This window comes from Bufo gargarizans, chromosome 3 (genome assembly GCF_014858855.1).
Source record: "Bufo gargarizans isolate SCDJY-AF-19 chromosome 3, ASM1485885v1, whole genome shotgun sequence".
Classification (NCBI taxonomy): Eukaryota; Metazoa; Chordata; class Amphibia; order Anura; family Bufonidae; genus Bufo; species Bufo gargarizans.
The window spans coordinates 209,529,765-209,557,684 of record NC_058082.1 but is presented as its reverse complement, the minus strand read 5'-3'; the positions used below and the strand labels follow the sequence as shown (position 1 = coordinate 209,557,684).

General features: G+C 41.7%; 1 protein-coding gene across 4 annotated transcripts in view; it reads left to right on the top strand.

Moving 5' to 3' along the window:
- The window catches only part of CCDC138 (coiled-coil domain containing 138), a 40,500-nt gene extending 15,233 nt beyond the window's left edge, over window positions 1-25,267 (top strand). For 3 of the 4 annotated variants that reach the window (XM_044285269.1, XM_044285270.1, XM_044285272.1), the window contains 9 exons: window positions 1,898-2,017; window positions 3,512-3,589; window positions 3,678-3,785; window positions 10,691-10,831; window positions 17,601-17,717; window positions 17,813-17,990; window positions 19,547-19,723; window positions 23,235-23,373; window positions 24,534-25,267. In XM_044285269.1, the coding sequence (XP_044141204.1) occupies window positions 1,898-2,017; window positions 3,512-3,589; window positions 3,678-3,785; window positions 10,691-10,831; window positions 17,601-17,717; window positions 17,813-17,990; window positions 19,547-19,723; window positions 23,235-23,373; window positions 24,534-24,705 (1,230 nt within the window). In that variant the 3' untranslated portion in view covers window positions 24,706-25,267. The remainder of the gene's footprint in view (window positions 1-1,897; window positions 2,018-3,511; window positions 3,590-3,677; window positions 3,786-10,690; window positions 10,832-17,600; window positions 17,718-17,812; window positions 17,991-19,546; window positions 19,724-23,234; window positions 23,374-24,533) is intronic. The other variant, XM_044285271.1, reaches the window with a different exon arrangement.
- Window positions 25,268-27,920: the final 2,653 nt, after the last annotated feature.

Genomic DNA, 27,920 nt, shown 5'->3' with positions numbered 1-27,920 from the left:
CTTAGCCATCTTGCAGTCCGCAAATCACGGATCAGCAAAATACGGATGTTGTCCTTGCGCCATCTGTTTTTTATTTGCGCACCCATTGTTTTCAATGGGTACTAGGTCCGCATTTTGCCAACATCTGTTTACGGAATGGACATGCGGATCATTAGCATACTTTCTGCATTCGTATGTCTGTTCCGCAAATTGATAGAACATGTCCTGTTCTTGACCGCAAAATGCAGACCGTGGACCTATTGAATTCAACGGTTCCACAAAAAAATAAAAGATAAATGCCGATTCAACACGAACTGCATCCATATTTTGTGGATCCATGACTTGCAGACCACCAAACGGATACGGTTGTGTGCATAAGGCCTAAATTGTAATGCTGGTTAATCAAAATCTTGTAAAAGTAAAGACTGCAATACAGAGGGTGTAACAGATGGGGGGGGGGGGGGGGGGGCGGCACATATGAAAAGCAGCGCAGTTCAGGAGTAGCTACCAGTAGGTGGCACTACAGAGTTTTCTTCCTTTTGGAGTGACGGCTAATTTGAACACTTTTTGCCATCTTGCATAGAAGTCGCCTACACCAGGTGGATCTCCACAAGGAGAACCAATACCTTCTAACAGCAGCCTGTAAACTGTAGATGAGCAGTTGTATTAAATACGTTGCCATTTATTTCTTAGTACATTGCTGTTTTTAGAGGCTTTAAAATGAATACAGTGAAATAAAATGGTTCTATGTATAGTTATTAAAGTAGCCTGCAGTCCACGCTTACACGCAGAGGACCTCGTCTAAGCGTTCTTATTACAACCCTTATGCTTCTCGCTTAGTTTTTTATGTGTTCATAGATTTTCATAACCTTGTAATAGATTTCTTTGAACATGGCATAGTTTCCGTAGTGTGACTAACAAGTTGAGTAACACATCTTATACAGGGCACATCAAACAGCATTCTAATACCATATGTCCCAAAATAAAAGGTATGTCATTCTCCAGTTCTAACATATTGAAACCATTTCAAGAATAAATCAAGCGGTACAGATCTTTAAACTGTTCCACATTGGTCCATCGGGCTACGTGTATTATTAGCTGCTTATTTTGTGCAATACACGGCACCGACTGGGCCGACTCAGTTTGGCCTTGATTATTGTCACCCTCTGCTTTTGGCAGACACCGTTCAATTAAACTATTGAAATACACTCTTCACTAATAGGAACAGTATTTTTAGAGCTAAGTCCTCATATACGTACGATTGTAAATGATCCGGGGCGATGCAAATCTACTAACCTCACAGCTTCAGAATCTAAGTCATTTCTATTGCAGTTTGAATGGTCAGGGGTCTGTAAGCGGACTACAGACCGCCACAAAGTCCTGCAAGCAGTGTACAGTCCACAGAGCATGGGCAGTTGAGGAACTAAAAATGCTGCACCCAGTTGAGCAAGCACTATATAGTATCCAGCATCCAGTTCTCTCCATGAAAATGATGTCAATAAATACAAGCAAAATGGGGAGCAGTTGCTCATAATAACCATCTAGATTGCCTAGATTGATCTAATAGTGTTTGACATGTCCTTAGGAAAATGAAGGTACCGGTCCAAACGTTTTTTTTTTTTTCATATTCTAATATTTTTGGATTGTTGTTGAGAGTAAGAAAATGTTGTTGGCTGTATTACAGTAAAGTGTGTGCTCCTTGACGTAGGTCTTTCTAGTAAGCAAACATTACTTCGTTATTAGTGTTGAGTGAACTTTTCCGTTTTGGATTCCACTACCACGGACCATGACAGCGAAATCCATAACGGAATTCTTAGGTAACCCGAACCTTGTAAGTCCAACTTGAAACCACAAGTTCGCTCAACACTATTCGCTATAACTAACAATACTTATGATGCAATATGTTGTTTCTTTGCAGCAGCACGATGTACAGGTGAAACAGCTGTCAGATGCCCTCAAAGAAAAGATCAAGGAGAACAAAAGATTGAAGTCATCTTTTGATACCTTAAAGGAGATGAATGACACCTTAAAAAAGCAGGCAAGACTGATTTTCCTAATTCTATGTTTTGCACATATGATTTATTTCAGAATCCGTGTTACCATCATGGAATATGTGATTATTTAAAATTAATTTTTCCTGAATGCAAACATTTACTCTGTTTTCAGCCACTAAACAATAAGTTGCTCATTCAGATTTGTGAAGAAAAATGTACACAAAAGGGCAGATTTACACGCTAGATTCTTGTCCGTGTAGGAGACTCTGGCAATCGAATGTGTATGGGGAGAGCCCGTCTCTTCCCCAGTTAATGTCAGGGCAGAGAAGGATCAGACATGTTGAATTGCAGTGCCCAATCCTTTTGTTCCCCTGGGAGATAACCCTCCACAGGAGGAGATTGGCTGCAGTCTTCTCCTCTCTCTCCCCTTTGAAACACATACACACTTGGCTAAACCTTTAGACAGTGCAAACTTAGACCAGACTCCCCAGATAATGATATTAATATCTTTAATTATGTAGTCCTAGCACATTTTACAGCACTCTACAATCAACTGTATGCACACAAAATCCGACATTACAGAGTAACAGATTGTCTTAGACAGTGGGGCAGAAGTACTAATACTGTTTAGGGTAAACTCAGACTGGACACCCAAAAAATGTGCCAGATTTATCACAGTGGTTGATGGAAGATAAATCTGTCTGTATCAAAGTTACTTTGGATCAAGAATTCTGGCAAAAATTTCTGCCTCAATTTTGGGGCATATTGCCACTTCTTAAAGGGGTTGTCCGGGTTCAGAGCTGAATAAGTTAGTGTACTTGTGTAGCCCTTTGTCAAGCATGTTCCTGCTTCAATAGCACGCCGGCTGTAGTGTGCAGCTATAGTTGGGCCTGGCAGAAAATGCTCAGTCAAATGATCCTCTGATACTCTAGATACTTGGAGATCAGGCCTGTGGTCAGGTCTTCTGCAGACAGCAGCGAGGATGGAGACAGGGGATCATGAAGATCAGCACTTATCGGCTTGGGCACTGTATTGAACAACTCCAGTCCTGGAGCTGTTCAATACAGATTTTAGCAGAACAGGGCATCTATCACTGGTTAATTCTGTCCTTACTTAGGACACCATAAAACTGATGACACACTACCTTAACATGTCTTTGCATAAACTGCAGCCAGAATACCAATAACAGAAATTTTGTGATGAGACCTGTCATGGAAATCATTGGACACCTATGTAGCACTGTAACATGTATCCATGACCTTGAAGTACTGTGATTGGGTGATTTCTTTCTGTAAGGCCCCAGTCTTCTGCATAACGGTGTTAAGATTTGTTTTTTTAGTTAGGCATTTTTCATGACAAAGAAGAGGTGGCATTTCCAAGACAAAAAGTGACATATCTTATCATTAGAGGATTTTACTTGCATACTCCTGACATGCCATTGTGGTCTCATACTGGAAACACAGCAAACCGCTGCAAGTCATAGACCTAGTGATTGTCTAGTTTTTCAGTTCACTCATTTTTCTAATTGTTCCTTTCAGCTGAACGAAGTTAGTGAGCAAAATAAGAAACTGGAGAGTCAAGCTAAGAAGGTTCAGTCTCGTCTAGAAAACCTACAGGTGAGTTGTTATTTTTGTTTCCTGGTGCTATTATTGGCGATTTAAATAAATTGTAATTTGGTAATGTGGATCATACGTTGTTTTCTAGAGAAAGCACTCATTCCATGCAGTTCAGAAAAGCAAAGATATTTCCCAAACTGTGCAGTTTCCAAAACCCCAAAATGTTGAGAAGAAACCTGCTCCTGTAAAACCCAAGGTACGCTTACTAGAAAATGATGTAGGCCAATGTTTTAGTGACAGGTCTGCGTGTATATAACTTTATAGTCATTGATCGAGGATAAGCATCTAATCTCCCCAGCACATAAAAATGGAGGTCCTGGAGCCCTCTGTGAGAATGGACCACCGCTTTTTTCACATCTATGGGACTGGGAAGTACAGCGTGCTGCAGTTTTAATAGAGAAACACAAGTACTTAAAGACTTTTGGGGGCAGTTTTTTATGATTGCATTGTACTCCTTTTGGGCTAAAAATTAGTCTTTATTAATCCTATTCAGCCGTTAACCCTTAACAAAGTATTAGCTGTTTGTATAGCTGTGTGAATCATACTGTGTGCCATCATCTAATAAACCTTATCTCTAAAGTACTAAAAGGTTAGTAAGATAAGAATTGAGCTATAATGAGTGTTTAGGAGGTTAGAGATAAGGAGCACATCAGCTGAGCTGCCTGACGGAACACAGTAAAAATACAGAACAGCTACTAGAGAATCTCAAGGCTGTACAGAGAAAAGGGCTCAAAATGTCTAATTAAGACCAATTACATTTTTTTTTATTTTTTTTTGCCTCAAAATAAATACAATGCTGTAGTAAAAAAAATAAGAAATTGCCGCCAATGGTGTACATAGCCTTTAATAACACAGACACGTCAGGAGAATTTCTTTTTAACAAGATTTTTAAGTTTGGCAAAACTTTTTTCTGTTTTTTAGTTTAATTTTTAAAAGGGTTGTCCCATGAAAAATATTCTACATATTTCAAACTAGAACCTGGATCTGAATACTTTTGAAATTGCATGTAATTAAAATGTATTATATCCCCTCAGTCAGTAAAATGTGTAGCACCACCTGTTGTTTGTTACTTTTCTTATTTCTTTGTCCACCTCAGTAACCTTGCTGAGGTGGTCACAAATGCTCAGTTCCATCATTTAGCTGCCACCAGCCCTATCTACTTTTAGAAGCTGTGACAATGACAGGAAAATAACTGCAGCAGAAAGGACACTCCCCCTGAACTGTGATAGGGAGAGAGCTGCAGCAGAAAGAACATGCCTGCTGAGTTGCTAGCTTCAAATACATCTGGCAGAGCAATACATGGGGAGATCTCTTGATCCATGTAAGGTACAGGGCAGCTTTGTTAAAGAGTGTAATGTCCTAAATGATTTTTAGTTTTTACGATAATCATGGAATAACCCCTTTGAATTTGACTGCATTAGTGTACTATACTTATTTTCCCCAGCGCCTCCACAACGGCACTTACAGGAGGGTGTCCCCTCCCCCAGGACAGGAAACAAAGCAGAAGGACATGATTTAAAAGGCTTCCTCCCCTTACCTATTCATTCATTGTTTCCTGTCCTCGGGATGCGTGGAAACCATTCCTGGAGTGCCATAATACTCCCAGGTAAGGGGAGATCGCGTGGGATCTTGGCGTTTTAATGTCACCAGGCGAGATTCTCCTTGGCAAGAGAATCTCGTGCTCATGTGCTTCCGGTGGCGCAGCACACACAGAGATTTAAACGGGGTGAGAGTTTCCCAGTCAGAAGCTACCCTTCACCGCCAGCAGTCATGCTTTCCCCGGTGGACACGGATGCAACAAGGAAACCTGGAGATCCCGCTACCTCTGCCCTCAGCCCGGTAAGCCTCCTCCCCAGTGGGGACTTATTGTGTATCCTAGACTAAGTTTCACTCCTGGGTACCTTTTAAATTTATGCACAACAGTCTTGTTTTGCTTATTTTTTACATGGGAACTGTGGTGTTTGTCCCTGGTGTAGGTGATGGTCCAAAACATTTTTTTTCTGGCCCTACAATTCTTTTTTAATTTAATTCTTAGGGCCCAGAGACCATGACACCTAAGCCGGCTGGTGGAGATACGGGATGCAAAAAGTGCACCATCTGTAGGAAGTCTTTTTCCTCCACAACAAAGAAATCCTTATGTCCAAAATGCACCGAAAAGGTGGTCACAGAAGAGTCACCTTCCTTCCTTGATTCCATAAGAGCTATAATAAAGGAAGAAGTACTGTATTTTTCGCCCTATAAGACGCACCTAGGTTTTAGAGTAAGAAAAAATACATTTTCATTACACCTCAGGTCAGACCCCCAATGTTAATCAGACCTTAGTTGACAGCCCCAATTAGACCCCCAATGTTAATACGACCTCATATCAGCCAGCCCCTATGCCTCATATCAGCCCCCAGCCATATGTATCATCAGCCCCCAGCCATATGTATCATCAGCCCCCAGCCATATGTATCATCAGCCCCCAGCCATATGTATCATCAGCCCCCAGCCATTATTCAGCAGCCCCCAGTCTCAGATCACAAAATAAATAAACCACTTACCTCTCCTGCGCTGGAGGATCGCGCTGGATGCCACCACGCCTCTCCTCCATCGCGATCCTCTTCCTCCTGCTGTCGGCTTTGCTGTGAACTGGCGCACATAGCGTGAGGTCACAGAGCGCCCTCACGCTGTGCGCAGCCACTGCACAGCTAAGGACCAGGAAGCAGTGAGTACAGATCCTTCACTGCTTCCTCCGATACTAATGAGCGCTTCCATAATGGGGGAGGGGGAAATGCGGTAAATATGGCTGTGGACTCTGCATCACAATCGTGGGGATTGTGATGCAGAGTCCTTTGCCGTATTTACTGCATTTTTTTTACCATGTTTTCTAGATCCTTTACCTCTGATGTGGCATTTGATCTAGATGAAGGGGAGCTAATATCTGATCCGGACTCTGATTCCTCAGACGACAGCTCAGGAAAGACCATAAGGGCCACTATGAACATGGACATGAAATCTGAAAGTTTATTAAAAAAAGGCCTGGTAGACAAATACGGATATGCTGCGTCCCAGCATTGCTTCTACCTGCACAGCCATAACTCTTTCCATTTGGTAAAATCCATTGGAACAGCACTTAGCAGCTGGTACCCCGAGGGAGGAGATTCTTGCCTCCCTACCTATTTTAAAAAAAGGCGTAAAATTTTTTGGCAGACGGATCTGCAGACTCAGAGTTAAATTCTCCGCTAGGTCAGCTGCTTTGTCTAATGCGGCTTATAGAGCAATCTAGCTGCGTAAATGGTAAGGTGACGCTAGATCAAAACACCACCTTTGCGCGATCCCCTGTGAAGGAAATAGATTATTTGGCTCAGGGTTAGATGATACCCTGGAAAAGGCCTTGGATAAGAAGAAAGGATTTCCCCTTGAGAATCTTTATTTTCATTAAAGATGATGCTTTCAGAATCAGAAAAAAACGAGACTGGAGCAAAATAAAAAAGAAGGTTCTAGGAAGTGGCAGCCTTCTAGAGGCAGAGGAAGGGGATTCCTATTCAGTCCTAAAAACTCCTCCCGTCCCACTCAATGACGCCATAAGCTATGTCGGGGGCAGGCTATCTTTTTTCACCTCAACCTGGGAAGAAATAGGGGCATCCCCATGGGTGAGAGCTACTCTAAGAGAAGGCCTAAAAATAGAGTTTTTATTCCCTCCCCCGGATCAATTTTTCATAAACGGGAAGCTACCTCAAAAAGAAAGACAGTCTTGTCTAGAAATAGAGATCTCTTCTCTCATAAACAAAAAAGGGCTCCATCCCGTCCCAGTAGATCAATACGGGAAAGGTTTCTATTCTCCGGTATTTTGGTACAAAAACCAAGCGGAGCCTTCCGTTTGATAATAAATTTAAAATCTCTGAACAGATCCATCGTCTACAAAAAATTCAAGATGGAAACAATAAAATCCACCATCAACTTACTCCCTCAGGATTCTTTTATGGTGACTTTGGACCTCCAGGATGCTTACTACCATGTTCAGCTATGTCAAAGTCATCAGAAATATTTTAGAATCGCTGTCTTTCTAGGGGATCATTTACGCCATTTCCAGTTCGGAGCTCTCCCATTCGGACTCTCTTCGGCTCTAAGAATATTTTCAAAACTCATGTCAGAGGTCACAAAATGCTTACACCTGAAGGGGATTCTGAATATACCATATCTAGACGATTTCCTGATCGCTTCACCCTCACAGGAAATTCTATGATCCCACTCTCTGCACCTTGGGGTGGATAATAAACTTCTAAAAATCAGAACTATCTCCAGACCGAAGAAAGCTCTTCCTGGGAGTACTCTTAGATTCTCATCTTCTAATGTCCTTTTTACCCCTAGAAAAACGGAGCAATCTACTTCATAAAGTAACTCTGTTCTGCAGCCAAAGAGCTTCCTCCATCAGAAACATCATGACCATCCTGGGCCTTCTGATGGCTACAATACCCTCAGATCAGGTCAGGTCAGATGGGCTCAGAGTCACACAAGGATCCTTCAGGCCGAGAAAAGCTTGTTGTCATTCCAAATTCCGTAAAGAAGTCCTTAATGTGGTGGAGAGTAGAGAAGAACCTACGGACAGGGGTCTATTGGCGTCAGGAAAAACAGATTATCGTGACAACCGACGCCAGCGGTTCAGGATGGGGGGGTCATTCAGAAGAAAAAGTAGTTTAGGGCAGATGGAGCAGAAGATATGTTACATGCTTTCTCCAGTCTGAAAGAACTCTCAGCCATCTACAGAGTCATCGTCTCCCTTCACACTCCATTTCCAAATCACATAAAAGTGTTATTAGACAACACCACGGCAGTTGCCTACCTGAACAAGCAGGGAGGGACCAGGAGCTGTTCCCTAGGGGCAGTGTCTCGGGACATTTTTTATTGGGCAGACAAAACAATGTAATAGCCGACTTCCTCAGCCGCTGGACTTTGAAAGAAGGAGAATGGTCCCTGAATCTCTAAATTTTTCAGCACATCTGCAAAAAAAAAAATGGGGAGTCCCGGATCTAGATCTGTTTGCCACAAGGGACAACAGGCAGACCAAGAAATTTTGCTCCCTCTCCCGAAAGGACCAGCCATTATGGGTAGATGTGCTATACCAGCCATGGCCGAAAGCTCTTTTTTATGCTTTTCCTCCCTTCAATTTGTTCCAAGAACTCTTATGAAGGTGGAGGAGAAAGCAGCTCAGGTAATATTCATTGCTCCATTTTGGCCAAGGAGATCTTCGTTCCCCCTGCTGCTCAGGTTATCTGCAAGAATATTCTGGACCTTTCCATCAACCCCGGACCTTTTTCACCAAGGACCAGTGTTTCATCCCAGGATAAATCAACTCAGCTTGACGGCCTGGCTGCTGAATGCCTCGCCTTTAAAAAGGGGTTGACGGATGCTGTAATTTCTACGATGTTGTTGAACCGGAAGCCTATAATGTCTAGAATTTTATTTTAGAACCTGGAACGCTTTTTTGGCCTTTTCAAATAATTGCCTTCCTCCAGACATTCCTCAGGTTCTAAGTTTCTTGCAGGCGGGATTGGATAAAGGTTTCCGACCTGCAACGCTGAAGGTACAAGTCTCAGCGTTAAGTGCCTTTCTGGATGAGAAACTGGCAGACTCACCGCTCATCAAGCGTTTTATAAAGGGGTTTAAAGGGGGCAAGAAGTTTACCTACCTATCGTTCCATTATTCCCCCCGGGACCTAAACTTGGTCCTCTCAGTCCTGACGGAACCTCCGTTTTAACCAATTGATCAGACTTCTTTAAAGATGCTTACTACAAAACAGTTTTTCTTGTAACTGCTAAACAACTGCTAGAAGGATTGGAGAAATCCAGGCATTCTCTCACAAGCCTTCATATCTTACAGTCCTGGACGACCGCATAATTCTCAGGCATTGTCCTTCCTTTCTTCCCAAAATTATCTCCAAGTTTCATTGGGAGCAAGAAGTTTCGTTACCTTCCTTCTGTCCATCTCCAACTACGGAAAGAGATAAAAAATTCCACGACTTGGACGTGAGAAGGAGCGTGCTATCCTACCTGCACCCCACCAGTAAATTTAGGCAGTCAGATCATCTCTTCCTCCACCGAACTGGGCCCGAAACGTTGCTATAAGCAATAAATGTTATGAGATTATACCACTGGTAAAATAAAGATTGAATACAAAGCTACTTGCTGACTCTGGTGTGCTGTCTTCCGAACCACTAATATAATCTCTTCCTCCAATATCAGGGTCCAAATAAAGGACAAGCGGCCAGCAAATCATCCATAGCAAGATGGATCAGATATGTTATTGCCTCTGCTTATATCCAGAGAGATCTTCAGCCCAATTCTGGAATAAATTCTACTAGAGCAGTGTCATCTTCATGGGCAGAATCTACATCAGTATCTCTACACCATATCTGCAGGGCAGCCACGTGGGCAAGCCCTATGACTTTTTTCAATCATTATAAATTGGACATTCTCACGAACCAGGACTTGTCCTTTGGCCGCAGAATCCTTTCTGCTGTGGTCCCTCCCTAGTACTAATTACTTTGTTAATCCTCCTGTAAGTCTCGTTGTGGTGGTGCCGGGGAAAAGGGTTAATTACTCTTACCGGTAATTACGTTTTTCCAATAGCCTCCACAACGGTACTGGGATTTCCCTCCCTTTTTTTTCCTTTTGCCTTCTTCAAATTATGTAATTTGTTGATGTTAATACATATTTTTTCTCTTGCATCACTTCCGTGTCCTCTCTTATTGACTGAATAGGTAAGGGGGGGGGGCTTTAAAATCATGTGCTTCTGCGTTGTTTCCTGTCCTGGGGGCGGGGACACCATCCTGTAAGTGCCGTTGTGGAGGCTATTGAAAAAAACTATTACCGGTAAAAGTAATTAACCCTTTCCATTACCAGTTTTCTTTAAGATTTAATTCCGTACTTTGCCATCTTGTGCAGCACAAACACCTCTTGGCAACAGTTCATGTTGAAATTCACCTCCTTAAACAATTTTCAACTCTTCCGATCCTTGTCTGCAAAAGCTACATACGTTGTCTGTATAAATTTGCCTAATTTACTCTTTTGATGTGCAAAGAGCACAGATGTAACCGATAACAATTTGGCTGTCCGACAGGTTCTTAATAATATGCAAGCATACAAGCTCGTAACTATTCTTATGGATTGGCTTTCTGCATCAGAAGGAAATGGAGGCCGATACAAATCATTATCCACGGATAAATTACCCACAAACTATTTTCAGGAGCAGTGTGCCAAGGTATGTGTGTTACAACATTTCGTAAGGCGCTCTTTCAGAACTTCAATAAAGCACTAGCTAAGTAATTGTGTTGCATACCTTCAAAGGCTTGCACTTTTCCCTCAGCAATTCCATCGTTTATGTTGCTTATTTTAACATTGCTTTATCTTGCCATCATATGGGAATATGCAGCTGAGATAAACACTGCCTAGCCCAAAAAAAAGGTCACACGCTAATATTTTGTTGGACCGCCTTTAGCTTTGATTACGGCACGCATTCGCTGTGGAATCGTTTCCACAAGCTTCTGCAATGTCACAACATTTATTTCTGTCCAGCGTTGCATTAATGTTTCCCCAAGATCTTTTATTGGGAGGTTTGGACGACTGAACAGTCTTCACCAGCACATCCCAAAGATTCTCAATGGGGTTCAGGTCTGTGGTGGCCAATCCATCTGTGAAAATTATGTCTCTTTCTTCCTGAACCGCTCTTTCACAATTTGAGCCTGATGAATCCTGGCATTGTCATCTTGGCATATGCCCGTGCCGCATCCATTGATGGAATAACCTGGTCATTCAGTATATTCAGGTAGTCTGCTGACCTCATTCTTTGGTCACATAACATTGCTGAACGTAGACCCTACAAAATGGGTAGCTCTTACCTATTTGCTTATTTAAATCCAGGTGGTGACCTTTTTTTGGCCAGGTAGTGTACATGTTAGGCCTCTTTCACACGTCAGTAAATTGTGAAGATACATAAATATACATACAGTGGATATAAAAAGTCTACACACCCCTGTTACAATGTCAGGTTTCTGTGCTGTAAAAAAATTTGACAAAGATAAATAATTTCAGAACTTTTTCCACCTTTTAATGTGACCTATAAACTGTACAACTCAATTGAAAAACAAACTGAAATCTTTTAGGTATAGGGGAAAAAAATATATAAAAATAAAATAATATGGTTGCATAAGTGTGCACACCCTTCCTTAAATTAATGCTTTGTTGAAGCACCTTTTGATTTTATTACAGCACTCAGTCTTTTTGGGTATGAGTCTATCAGCATGGCACATTTTGACTTGGCAAGATTTGCCCACTCTTCTTTGCAAAAACACTCCAAATCTGTCAGATTGTGAGGGCATCTCCTGTGCACAGCCCTCTTCAGATCATCCCACAGATTTTCAATCGGATTTAGGTGTGGGCTCTGGCTGGGCCATTCCAAAACTTTAAAGGGACACTGACAGGCCCAATAAGCATACTTATCGATATATATGCATACACAGGTCTTCTATTGTGTATTAAAAACATATACGTCTAACTCCTGTCCACCTTATGAACACTGCAAACTGATTGTTTTATAACCTGATGTAATCGCTCTTCTTTCTGCCCAAGGGGTGGCGTTTCAGCTCATCAATATTCACTTCGCTGGGCGGCTTCTGCTGTCCCCGACGTTCCGAGATCCCATAGCTTTCTACTGGGCATGCGCGGGATCTCGGAAGGTCGGGGACAGCAGAAGCCACCCAGCGAAGTGAATATTGATGAGCTGGGCGGCGCTTCAAAACGGCAGTTGGGGCGCGGCTGGCTGGGCAGAAGTGAAGCTGAAACGCGCCCCTTGGGCAGAAAGAAGAGCGATTACATCAGGTTATAAAACATCAGTTTAGGTTCAATTTTTTTTTTTTATCCGTGGGTCCTGCACCTGCTGAGCTCCGGTCAGTATTGTCAATTACTGACAGCATTTGCTCAGGTTCAGTGCTTTTTTTAATTTATTAATTTATTAATTTTTTTAGCCTTTTTTTTTTTTTCTCCATTTTTTTTCTTATTCTTTCATTTATCTTTTTCTCTTTTCTTTCTTTCTCTTTTTTTTTTTTTTTCTTTATTATAAATTTGATTTAAAATTCATTACAAGCCCTCTCACATGTTAAATCGTTACATACACCCCCCTGGCAGTTTTCATTTTACACACACCAATAAAAATGTCCCATTCATCCCAGAGAATGTACTCAGTTGAGGAAGCATACGCCATCCTTACCTCTGAAACAGAGTCTGCAAGTGAGGGGGAAGAGGATGCCACATTCCTCTACTCCATCATCATCGTCATCCGGTGATGAGGGACCCTCAAGGAGATGTCCCAGGAGAGATGAAGTAGCCCCCCCCCCCCCCCCCCCAGTGATCCCCTATTGACCACACCGCCTGAGGATTATGAGCCTCAAATTCCAGAGTTTGTGGTAAACTCTGGAATTCAGATTCACTGACTGCACGGGCTTCAGATAAATAGATTTTTTCTAAAAAGGAAGGGTTAAATTCCGTAAGTACCTTCCCAGCAAGCGGGCACGGTACGGAATGAAAATGTACAAGCTGTGCGAGAGTACCTCCGGGTACACCTACAGGTTCTGGGTTAACGAGGGGAAAGATTCCCGGATACAACCCCCTGAATCCCCCCGGTCCTAGGAGTTACTGGGAAGATCGTGTGGAACTTACTGCGCCCACTGCTGGATAAGGGTTACCACCTCTATGTGGATAACTATTATACCAGCATACTACAGCAACTACTCTAAAAAGCCGACAGTAAGGCTCTCTGCCATGAGAGCATCCTGGCGGTTAAGGACAAGAGGGATGTCCTAGTACTAACCACCATTCAGACTCACACCAGTTCTCCTGTCTGAGTGGTACCACTACCACTGTGAACAAGCCATACTTCATCCTTGATTACAACAGGCACATGGGAGGGGTTGATCTGTTTGATCAAGTTCTGAAGCCCTACAGTGCCATGCATAAATCTAAGGTGTGGTACAAAAAGCTGGCCGTATACATTGTAGAGATGGCACTGTACAATGCGTACATTTTGCATCGAGCTGCATGCCACACAGGAACTTTCCTTCAGTTCCAAGAGGTGGTCATCAAGGCCCTAATTTTCCAAAGTCAGGAAGGGGAGGGCCCAAGTACTTCAGGAGGTCATGGTTCCTGTGTTGTACCAAGACAACATTTTCCTGGTGAAGTCGCACAAACAGCAAAGAGGGGAAAGACCCCAAAAAGATGTTGTTATAAAAGGGGAATATGAAAAGACACCACTTATCAGTGCGACACCTGCCCAGATAAACCTGGCCTCTGCATAAAGTATTGTTTCCGAACCTACCACTCATCCATGGATTTTTAATTTAATCCTTTATGCTCCCTGTAATATTTCCACTTTATATCTCTGATTTAGTCCACCTTGCTTGCATATCCACTTTCCAACAACCACTACATATTCTTTTATTTGAGACAACTGTTAGGTCAAAAGTGCCCTTTCCACCCCTAAAAATGTTCGTACGGGGGTGCTCTTTCCGAAATGGGGTCACTTTTTTTTTTTTTTTCTGGGGACCTGATTGAAATTTATTTAATGCAACATGGCAGCAAAAATCTATGTCTGTTTATTCAGGCCTGCAAAAACCATATTTTGCACTTTGCCTCTATAGCCCTGCTGTGCGCCCATACAGCAGGCTACAAGCACATATGGGGTATTTGCGAAAAAGGGGAGAAAATGGCGAACATATACTGGGGTGCATTTTCTCCGTTAACCCCTTGTAAAAATGAGAAATTACTAGCAGACCCCAATTTTTCACTTTCACAAGTGTGCCATTTGAAATGCTTTCACAAGCATTTCTGTCTTCTGTGAGACACCAGTTTTACTTAAAATGTTTGTATGGGGGTGCTTTTTCCGAAATGGGGTCACTTCTTGGGGTTTTTCATTTCTGGGGACCTCAGGAAATTTATTTAATGCAACATGGCACCTAAAATCCATGTCTGCCAATTCAGGCCTGTCATCAAAATTCATATTTTGCCGTTTGCCTGCTGTACGCGCATACAGCAGGCTACAAGCACATATGGGGTGTTTCCTGAATGGGGAGGAAATGGGGAACACAACCTGGGGTGCATTTTCTCCTTTAACTGCTTGTGGGGAAAAAATTGGGGTCTGCTAGTAATTTTTTTTTTTTTTTTTTTTTTTTACAAATGTGTAATTTGAAATGCTTTCAGAAGTATTTCTATCTTCTGTGAGACACCTGTTAAAAAGTACCCTTTCTACCACTTAAAATATTCGTACTGGGGTGCTTTTTCCGAAATGTGGTCACTTAGGGTTTTTCATTTCTGGGGACCTCAGGAATTTATTTAATGCAACGTGGCACCTAAAATCCATGTCTGCCAATTCAGGTCAGCAAAATCCATATTTTGCTGTTTGACTCTTGAGCCCTGCCATGCGCCCATACATAATTTTTTTAGCACATATGAGCTGTTGGCGTATTCGGGGGGAAATGAGGAACAAAATGTGGGGTGCTTTTTTTTTTTCCTGCTACCCCTTGTGAAAGTGAAAAATGTGGGTGTAAAGCAACTCTTTCTGGAAAAAAATTTAATTTTCATTTTTACAGCCAAGCGTTTCCTAATTCTGTTAAACGCCCGATGGGTCAAAGTGCTCACTACACACCTTGAAATATTCCTTGAGGGGTGTAGTTTGCGGAATGGGGTCACTTTTGGGGTTTCCATTATAGGGCCACCTCAGGGTGTCTTCATATGCGACATAGCTCCCAATTACTATTCCAGCTAAATCCGCTCTCCTAAAGCTCTTTCCTCTCTGAAGCCTGCTGTGCGTTCATACATCAGTTTTTGAGCACATATGGGGTGTTTCTGTAAACACCAGATTCAGGGTCATAGATTTTGAGTCCTGTTTGGCCTTTAACCCTTGATGTGTTGCATAAAAAATAGTTTAAAATTTAAAATGTGCTTAAAAAAAAAGTGAAATTTAGAAATTTCCTTCCCATTTTCCTTTAATTCTCGTGGGGCACCTAAAGGGTTACAAAGTTTTTAAAATCAGTTTTGAATAGCTTGAGGGGTGTAGTTTCTAACATGGAGTGATTTATGGATGGTTTCTAATATGTAAGCCCCAGAAAGTGACTTCATAACTGAACTGGTCCTGAAAATATTGGGTTTTGGAAATGTTCTTAAAAATGTTAAGATTTTCTAACGTCTTAAAAAAAATTAATGTCATTTTCAAAATGATCCAAACATGAAGTAGACATATGGGAAATGTAAAGTAATTACTATTTTTTGATATATTACTATCTATTATAAAAGTAGAGAAATTGAAATTTGCTAATTTTTCCCAATTTCTGGTAAATTTTTTATTTTTTTTTATAAATAAAAATATTTTTTTTTTTACTCATTTTTACCACTGCCATGTGACAAGAAAACAATCTCAGAATGTCCTGTATAAGTAAAAGCGTTTTAAAGTTATTACCACACAAAGTGAAACATGTCAGATTTGCAAAGCATGGCCTGGGCAGGAAGGTGAAAACTGGCCTGGGGTAGAAAGGGTTAAAAGTCCACTTTAGATCACTTTTGCAGGCTGAAGGACGGCTACAACAGCTCTTTACTGTGAAACCTAACATCACTGTCAGTAAGCTTCCTAAACCAGTGTTCCTGGAGTTGAGGAACACTGGGGTTCATTTACTAAAGACAGGCATTTCACACACCAAAATTCTGCCCGAGTAAAATGCAGACTAATTATTAAGAGGCTAAAGCTCTTAGTAAATTTGTCGCAACTTTTCTGTCTGGGTGCCAGAAACTGAAATCTGAGGTGGTGTAGATTGTAGCTATAATTTAAGCCCTTATAATCAATGTGTTGGGCTGTGCTGGTTCAACTAAGCTACACCAATTTTCATAAAAAAGTGATCAAAAATTCTAAGTTTTTAGCAAAATGCTATTTGTGCAACAATATTCGACAATATTCGTACACATTTTGTAAATGCCCATACTGTGTGAGTGGAGGGCTTGGGGGTAGGTGACCTTTGGTTTTAAAGGGGTTTTCACATCTAATAATGTTGTCGCCTATGATTGAGTTATGCTATAACATATCAGGGCTCGTGCAAACGACCGTATGTATTTTGCAGTCCGCAAAACACGGATCTGCAAAAAAATACGGATGACGTCCATGTGACGTGTGTTGCATCCATTTTTATTTTTTGCGGATCCATTGTAACAATGCCTATCTTTGTCCACAAAACAGAAAATAATAGGACATGTTCTGTCTTTTTTGCGGAATGGACTTGCAGAAACAGGAATGCACACGGAGTGATTTGAAGTAAATGGTTCTGCATATGGGCTGCAAAAGAAAAATGAAACCGACACAGGGAAAAAAAATTTGATTTGTGTGCATGGAACCTTAGTGGGCTGATTTCAAGAACCCACAATGACCATGAGACTGATGTCACCAGTCCTATTGGCTCTCTGCACAGTGGTGCCACCAGACATCCGCTATGCAGGGAACTGCAACTTGGCCCCATTCAAGTGGGTGTTCTAACTAGGGCTGCAGCTATCAACTTTCTTTTGTAATCGAGTATTCTGTCGATTAATCCAGTGATTAAAGAACGTTTTTCTTTATAAAACTCCTCTTTGATCTGACGATGTGTCAGGAGCAAAGTGCAGCATGGTACGGGCCAGAGGGTGACCACAGAGCGGTGAGTAATAGCAAGCGCTTCACTCCCGCTCCGTGGTCACATGACACAAAAAATTTGCATCAAGGATTTTTTTGTGTCTAATTACTCTATTCAATCGAGTAGTCGTTTCACCCCTAGTTCTCAGGCCTAGTTCTCATCGCTGTGTAGGATAAGCAGCAATCTGCGGGCACTGCTGCTCCTTTATTTTGAAGATCGCCGCAGCAGCAGGATCTCTTCTGTTCAGTAATTGATGGCACATCTTAGCTATATGCCGGAAAGCTCATTTATGTTCATTTTTAGCGCAGATGTTTCTTGCTTTTTTTCCAGGTTTTACCTGTTATTGTTGAGCAATTTCAGTGGATGCCTTTGGTGAATAGTAAACTGCATGCTTCCTTTATGAGGTTTGCATATTGGACGTTGAGGCAACTTGAAAACCGAACACAGGTTAGAAATTATGGTTTGTCATTATATTGCTGGGAGCCATTAATAATTGCCCACATCAATTACAGTTGATTTATTATTATTTTTTATGACCACAGTCTACTTTGATCTCAACCATAAGGCGCCTTGGTGAGGAGACATTTAAAGGAATAGTTTATCATCCTGGGGAGCAAAGTGTGTTGGAAGATAAGCCAAGATCTGTAGCCTTCTTTAAAAGCAACAATTTTCCACTGAGATTCATATCAACTCTCGTGATACTTAAAACAGTTACACAAGGTAAGGTTTATTACACATGGGGTATTCTCACCTTGACGTTTATGGCATCTCTGGGACCCACTCCTATCTTAAGAACTGGACCCCATTGCAATAATTTGGAAACAAGATGATAATGTGCGACTCTCTTCATTCCCTCTCTCCCTTATGAGACTTGAAGTGGGTTCTGCACTTTGTTTAAACTGATGATCTATCCTCTGGATAGATCATCAGCTTCTGATCGGCGGATGTCCGACACCTGGGACCCCCGCCGATCAGCTATTTGAGAAGGCAGCGGCGCTCCAGGAGCTCTGCAGCCTTTTCAATGTTTACCGCTGGCTGAGTGACATCACGACTTGTATCAACTGGGCGGGTCTAAGCTCTATTCAAGGGAACGGAGCTTAGCCGCACCCAGGCCAGTGATACTAGTCGTGACGCCACTGGGCCGGCGGTAAACAGTGAGAAGGCCAGCGCCGCTGCCTTCTCAAACAGCTGATCGGCGGGGGTCCCGGGTGTCGGACCCCCACCGATCAGATACTGATGATCTATCCGGACCGAACCCCTTTAAGAAAATGTTTGCTCAAATTTTCGTTACTGTTTAAAAAAAATCCCACAGCAGTAAATGTAGAGAGATGTGCAACCTGCTCTTCATTCGCGGCAGCGCAATTGGACATTTATGACATATCCTCTGGATATGCCATAAATGTCCAGATGGGACAACCTTTTAAGTTATGCTTCGTAAACTTCGAGGTGCCCCATATTGTTTTTGAGACAAATCTGCAAAAGGCAGTTTTGATCATATGCTGATCATTCCTGCTGCACATGGCTCTCCCTGTCTGCAGCAGGATCCAATTTACCTCATAATGACCCCTTTTGTGGCTGAAATATAAATTGAGCAATATTTGTCATTTTGGTGTGGACGTTAACTACTGATGAGGCTTAGTTTTCTTGCTAATGAGACCCCAATTGTAGAAGAGAGAAGCGGAGAAGCCATGCTCAGCACAGTTATATTATATGAGCTGTACAAGGCCACCAAGCTCATTAGTAAGCCTCAGCCCCTCTGAAATATGACAGTATCAAATTCAAAAATCATTTCTTAATTCCTAGTGTTGAAAAATAGAAAAAGAAGAACCCGCGCTGACTATGTTTCTACCTATAGAAATGCTGGTAATCTCAGACTCAATATGGTATACAGTACCTTATAGTCTTCAATATCTATTATAATAGATATTGAAGACTATAAGGTACTGTATACCATATTGAGTCTGAGATTACCAGCATTTCTATAGGTAGAAACATAGTCAGCGCGGGTTCTTCTTTTTCTATTTTTCAACACTAGGTCTCCTCCTATTTTGTGGGCTGTTTTTTGTCAATTAACCCCATAGCAGAAACCTGCAGCGACGGGGCTCACACATAAGTTTGTTTGTGTGAGCTCACCTCCACCCCAATTTATCCAGACGGCAGCGCGAGTGTTTATTTATCGTTTTTATTTCTTAATTCCTTTTTAATAAATATGCAAATCAGTTTGTGTATGACATCATTCCTTAAACTTTCCTAACTTTTCCCGACTCATATTCTAGTGGACTACCTTGCTCAGGCATTGGATTCGCTTTGCATGGACCTGAAAAGTGATGAGGGAAGATCTTTGTTCTTGGAGTATCAAGCAGTACCCGTGGTTGTAGATCTTTTACATGTATCAAGCAGGGGACTTATTTCCAGCATCCTTGATATTTTACTTCAGCTATCAATGGAGACAAGTAAGTAAATAATTAAGAAGATATTTAAAGGGTTCATTGAAGACTACAAATGGATCGGATTGTTCTACCAGGAGTGGCCATGCCACTCAAGTACATGGGTCTTAGCCGTTTCTGGAAGGAGGGCAGACACTTTTCTAGTCACATCCAGCCAAAAGGACCCAGAAGACTGTCGCTGGACAGTCTCTCATGAACAGGGTACTTCGGTGCAGACTAAGGCTACATGCACATGACTGTATGTGTTTTGCGGTCCTCAAAAATAAAAACTGATGATAAAAAAATTATAAATTAACTCACCTCATCCTCTTGTTCGCGCAGCCGGCATAGTCTTCTTTCTTCTTCTTTCAGAACTTGTCAAAGGACCTTTGACGTAATCGCGCTCACCACATGGTGAGCGCGGCGACGTGAGCGCCGGTCCTGCTGAATGAAGATATCTTCAATCTTCATTCAGCAGGACCTGCGCTGACTTCACCGCTCTTACCACGTGGTGAGCGCGATTACGTCATCAAAGGTCCTTTTGCAGGTCCTGAAAGAAGAAGAAAGAAGACTATGCCGGCTGCACGAACAAGAGGATGAGTTGAGTTAATATTTTTTTTTTAACCCCTCAAGCCACATTTTAGTAAGCATTCTGTATTAAGAATGCAATTATTTTCCTTTTATAAGCATGTTATAAGGGAAAATAATAAAATCTACAAAACACCTAACCCAAACCCGAAGAAGTCCGGGTTCGGGTCTGGGTACGACATTCAGATTTGTATCACTCGCGTGCAAAACGCATTGCACCCGCGCGATAAAAACTGAACAACACAATTGCAATCAAAACTGATTGCTCGAGTTTCCCGCAATGCACACGCGACGCATCCTGAGCAATTCCGGGACGCCCGTGTGCAAGAAGCCTAATAAATACATATTTCATGAGTCTTAATTTTGTTAGAAAAAACATCCTCCTTTAAGATGAAACACAAGATTCCTTTGAAGTGTGTAGGGCAGGAGTCTGCTGAGATGCCAGCTTGCTCCATACCCCCTCTCTTATTTGTTATCTTTCATCCCCTTAAGATTAATGGATATGCTAATGATTATCGGAAAACTGAACTTGGCGTGACTTTTGTAATTGCACAACATTAGTTTTTAATCAAAATCTTTTCTTTTTTTTTTTTACGTTATTTTCCCTGTCATTTGATCTGCTGCCAGTGAATATAAACTACAATGCATATATAGAAAACGTATGGTCTTTAAGTGTAATGGAGCTTATGTAAAGATCACCTCATACTATGAACACCTCATGACTACTCTGTTTATAGTGGCATTTCCAACATATCTTCAGGAAAGATTTCCTTCATTTTTCTTGGGGGTCTTACAGCTACATTTGTTCCTGATCTCTTCACACATCTGGACAAATCAGTCCCTTGGTTTTCTGTTACAAAATGACACAATGTGCCATCCGACCCATGTGTCTGTTTTGAGGAAAAAAAAATCTTTTTCTCTTGCAGGCAGAAGTGTCTTTTCTACTGTCATGCAGTGTTTGGTGTTCACTTGCGGTATTAGAAGACCAGTTATAGACTGTTTTCTTGACTTAAAGTGCCTCTCTTGGTGTTTCCATTTGCGCACCTCTGTCACGGATCTTCTTTGTGTTGTCACATTATGGCCACCGACTTCTTAGACTACCCATTGATAGTCTGAGGCGCTCCTGGATGTGCTGATGACTTAGCACTGTGTCCATCCTTTGTATTCTCCTGCAGGATCCTTGGCTTTGATTCCAGGGCTTCATCAGAAGCTGCAGCAGCAAAGTCTGAAAAAGCCCTGGAACCAAGGCTGACTTGATGTTGCAGGGGAATAAAAAGGATGGACACATACCCGAGTTCATCAGCGCTCATCTGTCTAGGAGCAGGAGGGGGAGTGTCTCAAATTCCCAACCGATAGGCTAAGAAATGGGCATTTTGTGACAACACATTGGGGATCCTAAATTGGCTCATCCATGGCAGAAGGGGTGCAGGAGGGAACTTAGTGATATTGTTCCCTTTCATAGATCAAATTTTAAACCCTAGACCGGATAGTTGTTTTAAAGGGATTCTCTGAGATTTTCATATTGATGGTCTATTTTCAGGATCAATATCTAATCATTGGGGAGTACCTGCACCCCTGCCGATCATCTCTTTGAAGAAGCTGTGGTGCACTTGTGAATTCTGTGTCCACTTCTTTGTCCTATAATGTCACGTTCATTAGTCACAAGACGTAGACGCAGCTCAGTCTCGTTAAAGGGAATAGAGCCAAGCTATGGTACCAACCATAGCTGCTTTACAATGGACAGCACTTGGTATGCTGTGAGGAGGCCACGGTGTTCATCAGAGCACTGTGGCCTCTTCAAACAGCTGAGGACTGCCAGGAGTTGGACCCCTGCTGATATGACAGTTATGACCTATCCAGAGGATAAATCTTCAATATTAAACCCTGCATTCTGCTGTACATATACGGGGCACTGATTAGGCTGCCCGCCCGATCGGTACAGGGGTTTTCTGTTACTGACAGCCAGACCCCTTCTATAACAGTCGGTACTGGTGAAAACTTCTTCTGCCGCAGTCAATGCTGGGGTTTACAGAGCTTCTAATTCTAAAAAATTTTATGAATCACCTGTGCTCAAGCCGGTCACTATACCCGTGTTGTTATTACAAGGGGAATGCGAGTAGTTACTAAAACGGATATGTCAGGAGAGGTGACAGGTCCTCTTTAGGTTGCTTATTGACATTGATTTTGTCTGCTTATGCTGTGTTTTTCATCGGGATATTGCAAAAGTCTGTGGGTGCTTGTGAACCGACCTCATTGGTGTTTTGTTCCCCGGGGAAGGGTAGGTAGCGTTGGATTTCTCTAGAAAAACTTTTGTTATTTTCCCCAAGAAGAACACCAGAAATGGGGAACAAGCTACCAGCAGATGTGGTTGGGAAATGGACAGTAAGTGAATTTAAACATGCCTGGGATAAACACATGTATGCCCTAAGAGAAGTGATAATACAAGGGCAGACTAGAAGGACCATGGGGTCTTTTTCTGCCCTCAGTCTTCTCTGTTTCTAAATGTCCAGTAGCTGCTCATCTTCTCCAAAGAAATAACAAGGAGGGTTTGTGTGTGATAACTGCTGAGCTGATGGGACAGCTTCTGTCTAGTAACCATCACATTTTCATGGCATATAAGTGACATTGGCCATATTTATGCATATTTTTACCACGTCGTGCAACATATTTATTAACTATTTGCACCAGAATTTAGATCCATTTATGGCAGGAAACCGGCGTAAATGAAGATAAATTTGTCAGGGTGACTGGCCATGCCCCCGTCTAAGACGCTGGTCTTAATAACGTGTCCCACAGTTTGTGACTTTTTAACACTACTTTTCAGGCGCAATAGAGATGATAAATCTCCCCCATGGAGTTTCAGCCTTTGGCAATATTCTAGCTGTAACTTGTTGGTACCTGTGGGCCACTGCCTACCATTTCCTTTTATTAATGTTTTTGTGTGTTGCAGGTTTTTTGCAGCCGTTCCTGGAGTCGTGTAGCACAGAATCTTTTTTTAGTACGTGTGCTACGTTGCTTAAAGATCCCAAAGCTGATGTCCAAATACTGGAAAAATTAAGCATCGTTTTGCAGAAGCTCTCTAAAGTGAGGTAAGAAGGTGGAGGGGGGAGCTCCGGGTGCAGCCGGTTAGGTGAAACGACTAAACTCCTGGGATGCATATGTAAAGATTTCAGACCAAATAAGAACAAAGTAAAATTGCTCTCCATAGACTTCTGTGATCAGCAGGGAACTCTCTGTGAAGTGAGGGGGGGGGGGGGGGGAGAAAAGTGGCTTATAAGTGAAGAAAGAGGCCTTTCTAAGAAGAAGATATATTACAAAGTTTCTTATATTCCGTTGTACTATTGATTTGTGCAGAATGTGTTAAAAGTATAAGCATTAAAAAAAATTGGGGGGGGGGGGGTGCGGGGCAGGGATTGGGGTTGTATAAATCATTTTTGCCTTTTTAAAAAAATAAATAAAATTTTTATACATCGGGCTTGATTCTTATCCTTATGTTTACATTTTTTTTGTTTTTATTTTTTATATCTGGTAAAAATGTAGGGAAAAAATAGTATTTTTTTTTACATATTTGCATATTTTTTTTAATAATAGCACAAAGTGCAACCATAATACTTATTTTTACAATATGATTGTTGTTTTCATGCAGGGGGATATATGTATGGCTTGCGCTCACCAGGGACAGGGCTAGACCCTGCAGCTGGTGCAGTTACTCAGCCCCCAGCGATCACATGATCAGCGTTTTAGCTTCCTGATCTGTATGCAGAGGGGGGCATTTATCAAATCTGCTATGCCAGTTTTGTGGCCAACGATGTAGCTTGCAACTTTTGGTGTAATTTTGCGACATTTGGCAGCATTTCGTGGAGTGCAAAGTTGGTTGGCATTACAGATTAGAACACTTGTTTATGTCTCATAAGAAAAGAGATACTCATAAAAACCAATAAGGGTGCTGCCTTCATATTCCTCTGAAAAATTAAATGCAACCTGATTTATTTATTTGTTTGCTCTGGTCAACTGCTCTTTCTTGCACTGGTTTCCATAAATGATCCCTACGGTCATCCTCAGAATGTCCCTTTCAGCCTCCTGTGGCTTCTTGTGTTCTTCCGATTAAAGGCTTCTTCTGACCTTATGAGCAGAACCTAACCCTCAATATACTGTATTAATCTGCCATCGGATCACCTGAAGCTCACTGGTCTGTTACAACCCGATGTAGCTTCTGCATATTTCATAGATTTTCCTTTCTCTTTCCCAGGAGTAATAAGAAGCTTTTTGAAATTTACAGCATTCCTCAAGTGATCCAAGAGTTGCAAAGGACAGCAAACTCAGATCACGCCTTCCTTATCATTAACTTAAATTCCATCCTCTTCCACTTGGGCTACGCAAAGACAAAATCTCTGTCACCCACCGCCAGCATTGACCATTGATGTTGAATAGGAGTTTTTGCAGGAAGAGTGTGTATATCCTCGTGACTGTGTAAAGTGTGCTTACTCTTTACGGAGTGATGTATCCTTGTAGTTGGGCTCCATTCACACGACTGTATTTTTGGTCTGCATCCACATTTTCTGCTGATTGCACACGGACTCATTCATTTCTATGGGTCCGTAAAAAAAAAAAGCACTGTATCGATATGTCGCAAAAAAAAAAATAGAACATGTCCTATTCTTGTCCATTTTGCGGACAAAAATAGGCATTGTTACAATGGAATTCACTGCTACTTAAAATTTATCACAGGTATACGTCTCAATTATAGATAATTCACGGAAAGGTGATGGCACTAAAAGAATAAACTTTATTGATACGTAATTAAAAACGGGGGGAAAGAAAACACGATTATAACTAACAAATTAAGTTAAAATCATCACACAACTAAGGCTACTTTGACACTCGCGTTTTGGGCAGATCCGTCATGGATCTGCAAAAACGGATCCGTTACAATAATACAACCGCATGCATCCATCATGAACGGATCTGTAACCTAGCCAAGACGGATCCGTCATGAACTCTATTGAAAGTCAACGGAGGACTGATCCATTTGCTATTGTGTCCGAGAAAACGGATCCGTCCCCATTGACTTACATTGTGTGCCAGGACGGATCCGTTTGGCTCAGTTTCGTCAAGCGGACAGCAAAACGCTGCAGGCAGCGTTTTGGTGTCCGCCTCCTGAGTGGAATGGAGATGGAACGGGGGCAAACTGATGCATTCTGAGCGGATCCTTTTCCATTCAGAATGCATTAGGGCAAAACTGATCCGTTTTGGACTGCTTGTGAGAACCCATGGCGGATCTCACAATCGGAAAGCCAAAACGTCAGTGTCAAAGTAGCCTGAGCAGTATTGTCTGCCATACCAACTGGGAGTGGTTGTCCAGATCGGATAATTGGTGCAAATGTACAAAAAAAGCTGGGTAGGTGGAATAAACCAATAGGTCTCAGAAGCCTGGTGGCAAGTAAACTCACAGTAGCTGGAGCATAAACAGCCTAGGGAACTGACCACAAAACAAAATGCAGGGTGTATGGGTCAATTGATACTAATGACCAACCCAGCAAATAAAGGGCTCTCCAAAGACCTAACCAACTGCCCCAGCATTACTGAAACTCCCACATACAGCGTCTAAAAAAAGCTTGTTTTAGATGCTGTATGTGGGAGCTTCAGTAATGCTGGGGCAGTTGGTTAGGTCTTTGGAGAGCCCTTTATTTTGCTGGGTTGTGGTTTTGTGGTCAGTTCCCTAGGCTGTTTACTGGCCACCGGGCTTCTCAGACCTATTGGGTTATTCCACCTACCCGGCTTTAGTTGTAATCGTGATACATTTCCCCCGTTTTTAATTACGTATCAATAAAGTTTATTCTTTTAGCACCATCACCTTTCCGTGAATTATTGTTACAATGCGTCCTCAAAAAAAAAAAGGATGCAACATGGACGTCATCTGTATTTATTTGCGGATCCGCGTTTAGCAGACTGAATAATACAGCCGTGTGAATGCACCCTAACACTGTGTACTTAGAAATATTTTTAGTTTCTATAAGCTTATGATGGCACAAAGATCCCACTAAATATTTGTCAGTTATAGCGTTGTAATTCTGTATATTAGTATGTGACGTCATGTACAGTAAAGAGATTACTATTCATGTTGGTGCTTTTATATTGTTATTTAAAAATAAAATTGTTCTGCATTGGTTGATTTATACTTTTTATATATTTTTTTTTTTTTACTGTTTTGCCTATGAGATACCACCAGTATTTTCTAGAATTTAAAGGACCCCAAAAGCTACTCATGGAAAACTAGTGCAGTCCACAACTCATTACAGGTACAGGTCATTGAAGAATCACTGGCATTAGAAGGGCTGTCTCATCAGAGATGGAGCCATTGCAGAGATCAGCTTATAATCCTAGGTTCAGCATCTCTGGCTGGTTTTCCTTGGAGAAGCCAGTGGTAGCCAGACATTGTCCTAACAGTGGTCGCTGTAGGCGAAATGTAGTAAGGCCACCCATCTGTGTGTGTGGAGCTCCTGATCCTCCCCCAACAGATGATGTCAGGGGTGAGAAGGATCGGGAGAAGTGAATGCTTTCACCTTGCCCTTTGGCTCACCTGGTGGGAGATATGCCACCCCCAGAAGTGTCTGGCAGTGGCTTTTTCCCTCTCATTGAATGCACATTCACATTCAGAACATGGGTGTATATGGGGGAGTCGGAATAGCTAGCTTTCAGCCGAAAGACTGTTTGCCTGACCGTTATTGAATGTGTATGGAACCAATATTCCTTGTCGGCTTTCTCCTTTGACTCAAAGTGGGAATACTGAGTTGGAAAAACCTTCATCTATGATTTCCTACAGACTAGGTAGTAGTTTTTATTTTTTTTGTTCGGCCCTTCTAAACATTCCTGTGTTGAATAAGCTAAGTCCAATTGATGACTGATTCCGTGTACCAACTACATGTAAGTTTAAAAATATAGGGTTAGATTTATTGTCTCCCCATGCAAAAAAACTAGTGTTTGTGACTTTTTAGATTTCACTTGCAACAATTTTTTTGCAAGTGGCATTTCTGCAATCGACACATTTATCTTCATTTGCACCTGTTTTCAGTCACAAATGAAGGCAGCTCCGAGCTGTCGTAGATTTCATTATGGAGCATGGCCTACGGGTGATGCTCCTAATATATAATGCTGGAGATTTCAAAGATCGCCATAAAATCTCACCCAATGGGTTTTTCCAGACAATTTTTTAAATCCTACATGTTGATGTGTATCATCCACTTGGTAAAGATCAAAATCTTATTTCAAAATTTATGAGAACTTGTATAAACCAAAGGCACTCGAAGACTTTCTTTTTGCCTTCGGAGTTATTTACATTTTAGTTGCTGATCCCATGGAGGCATTTGTCCAGAGAGGAGAACCACTTTAAAAGTTATAGGCAACCTTTGACATGGGAAAATAGTTTTCCATATGCAAGTGGTTACCTTAAGTAAAATAAAAATTTAAATGTCAGCAAGTTTCAGATTTAAGTTGCAATCTTAATTCCTTAAAGAGGACGTTTCACCTCTCCTGACATGCATATTTTAATAGCTACATGTATTCCCCACGTACTAACAATTCTGGAGCATCTATTCTTATGGCTCTATGTTGTGCCATTCCTCTATTATTTGCACAA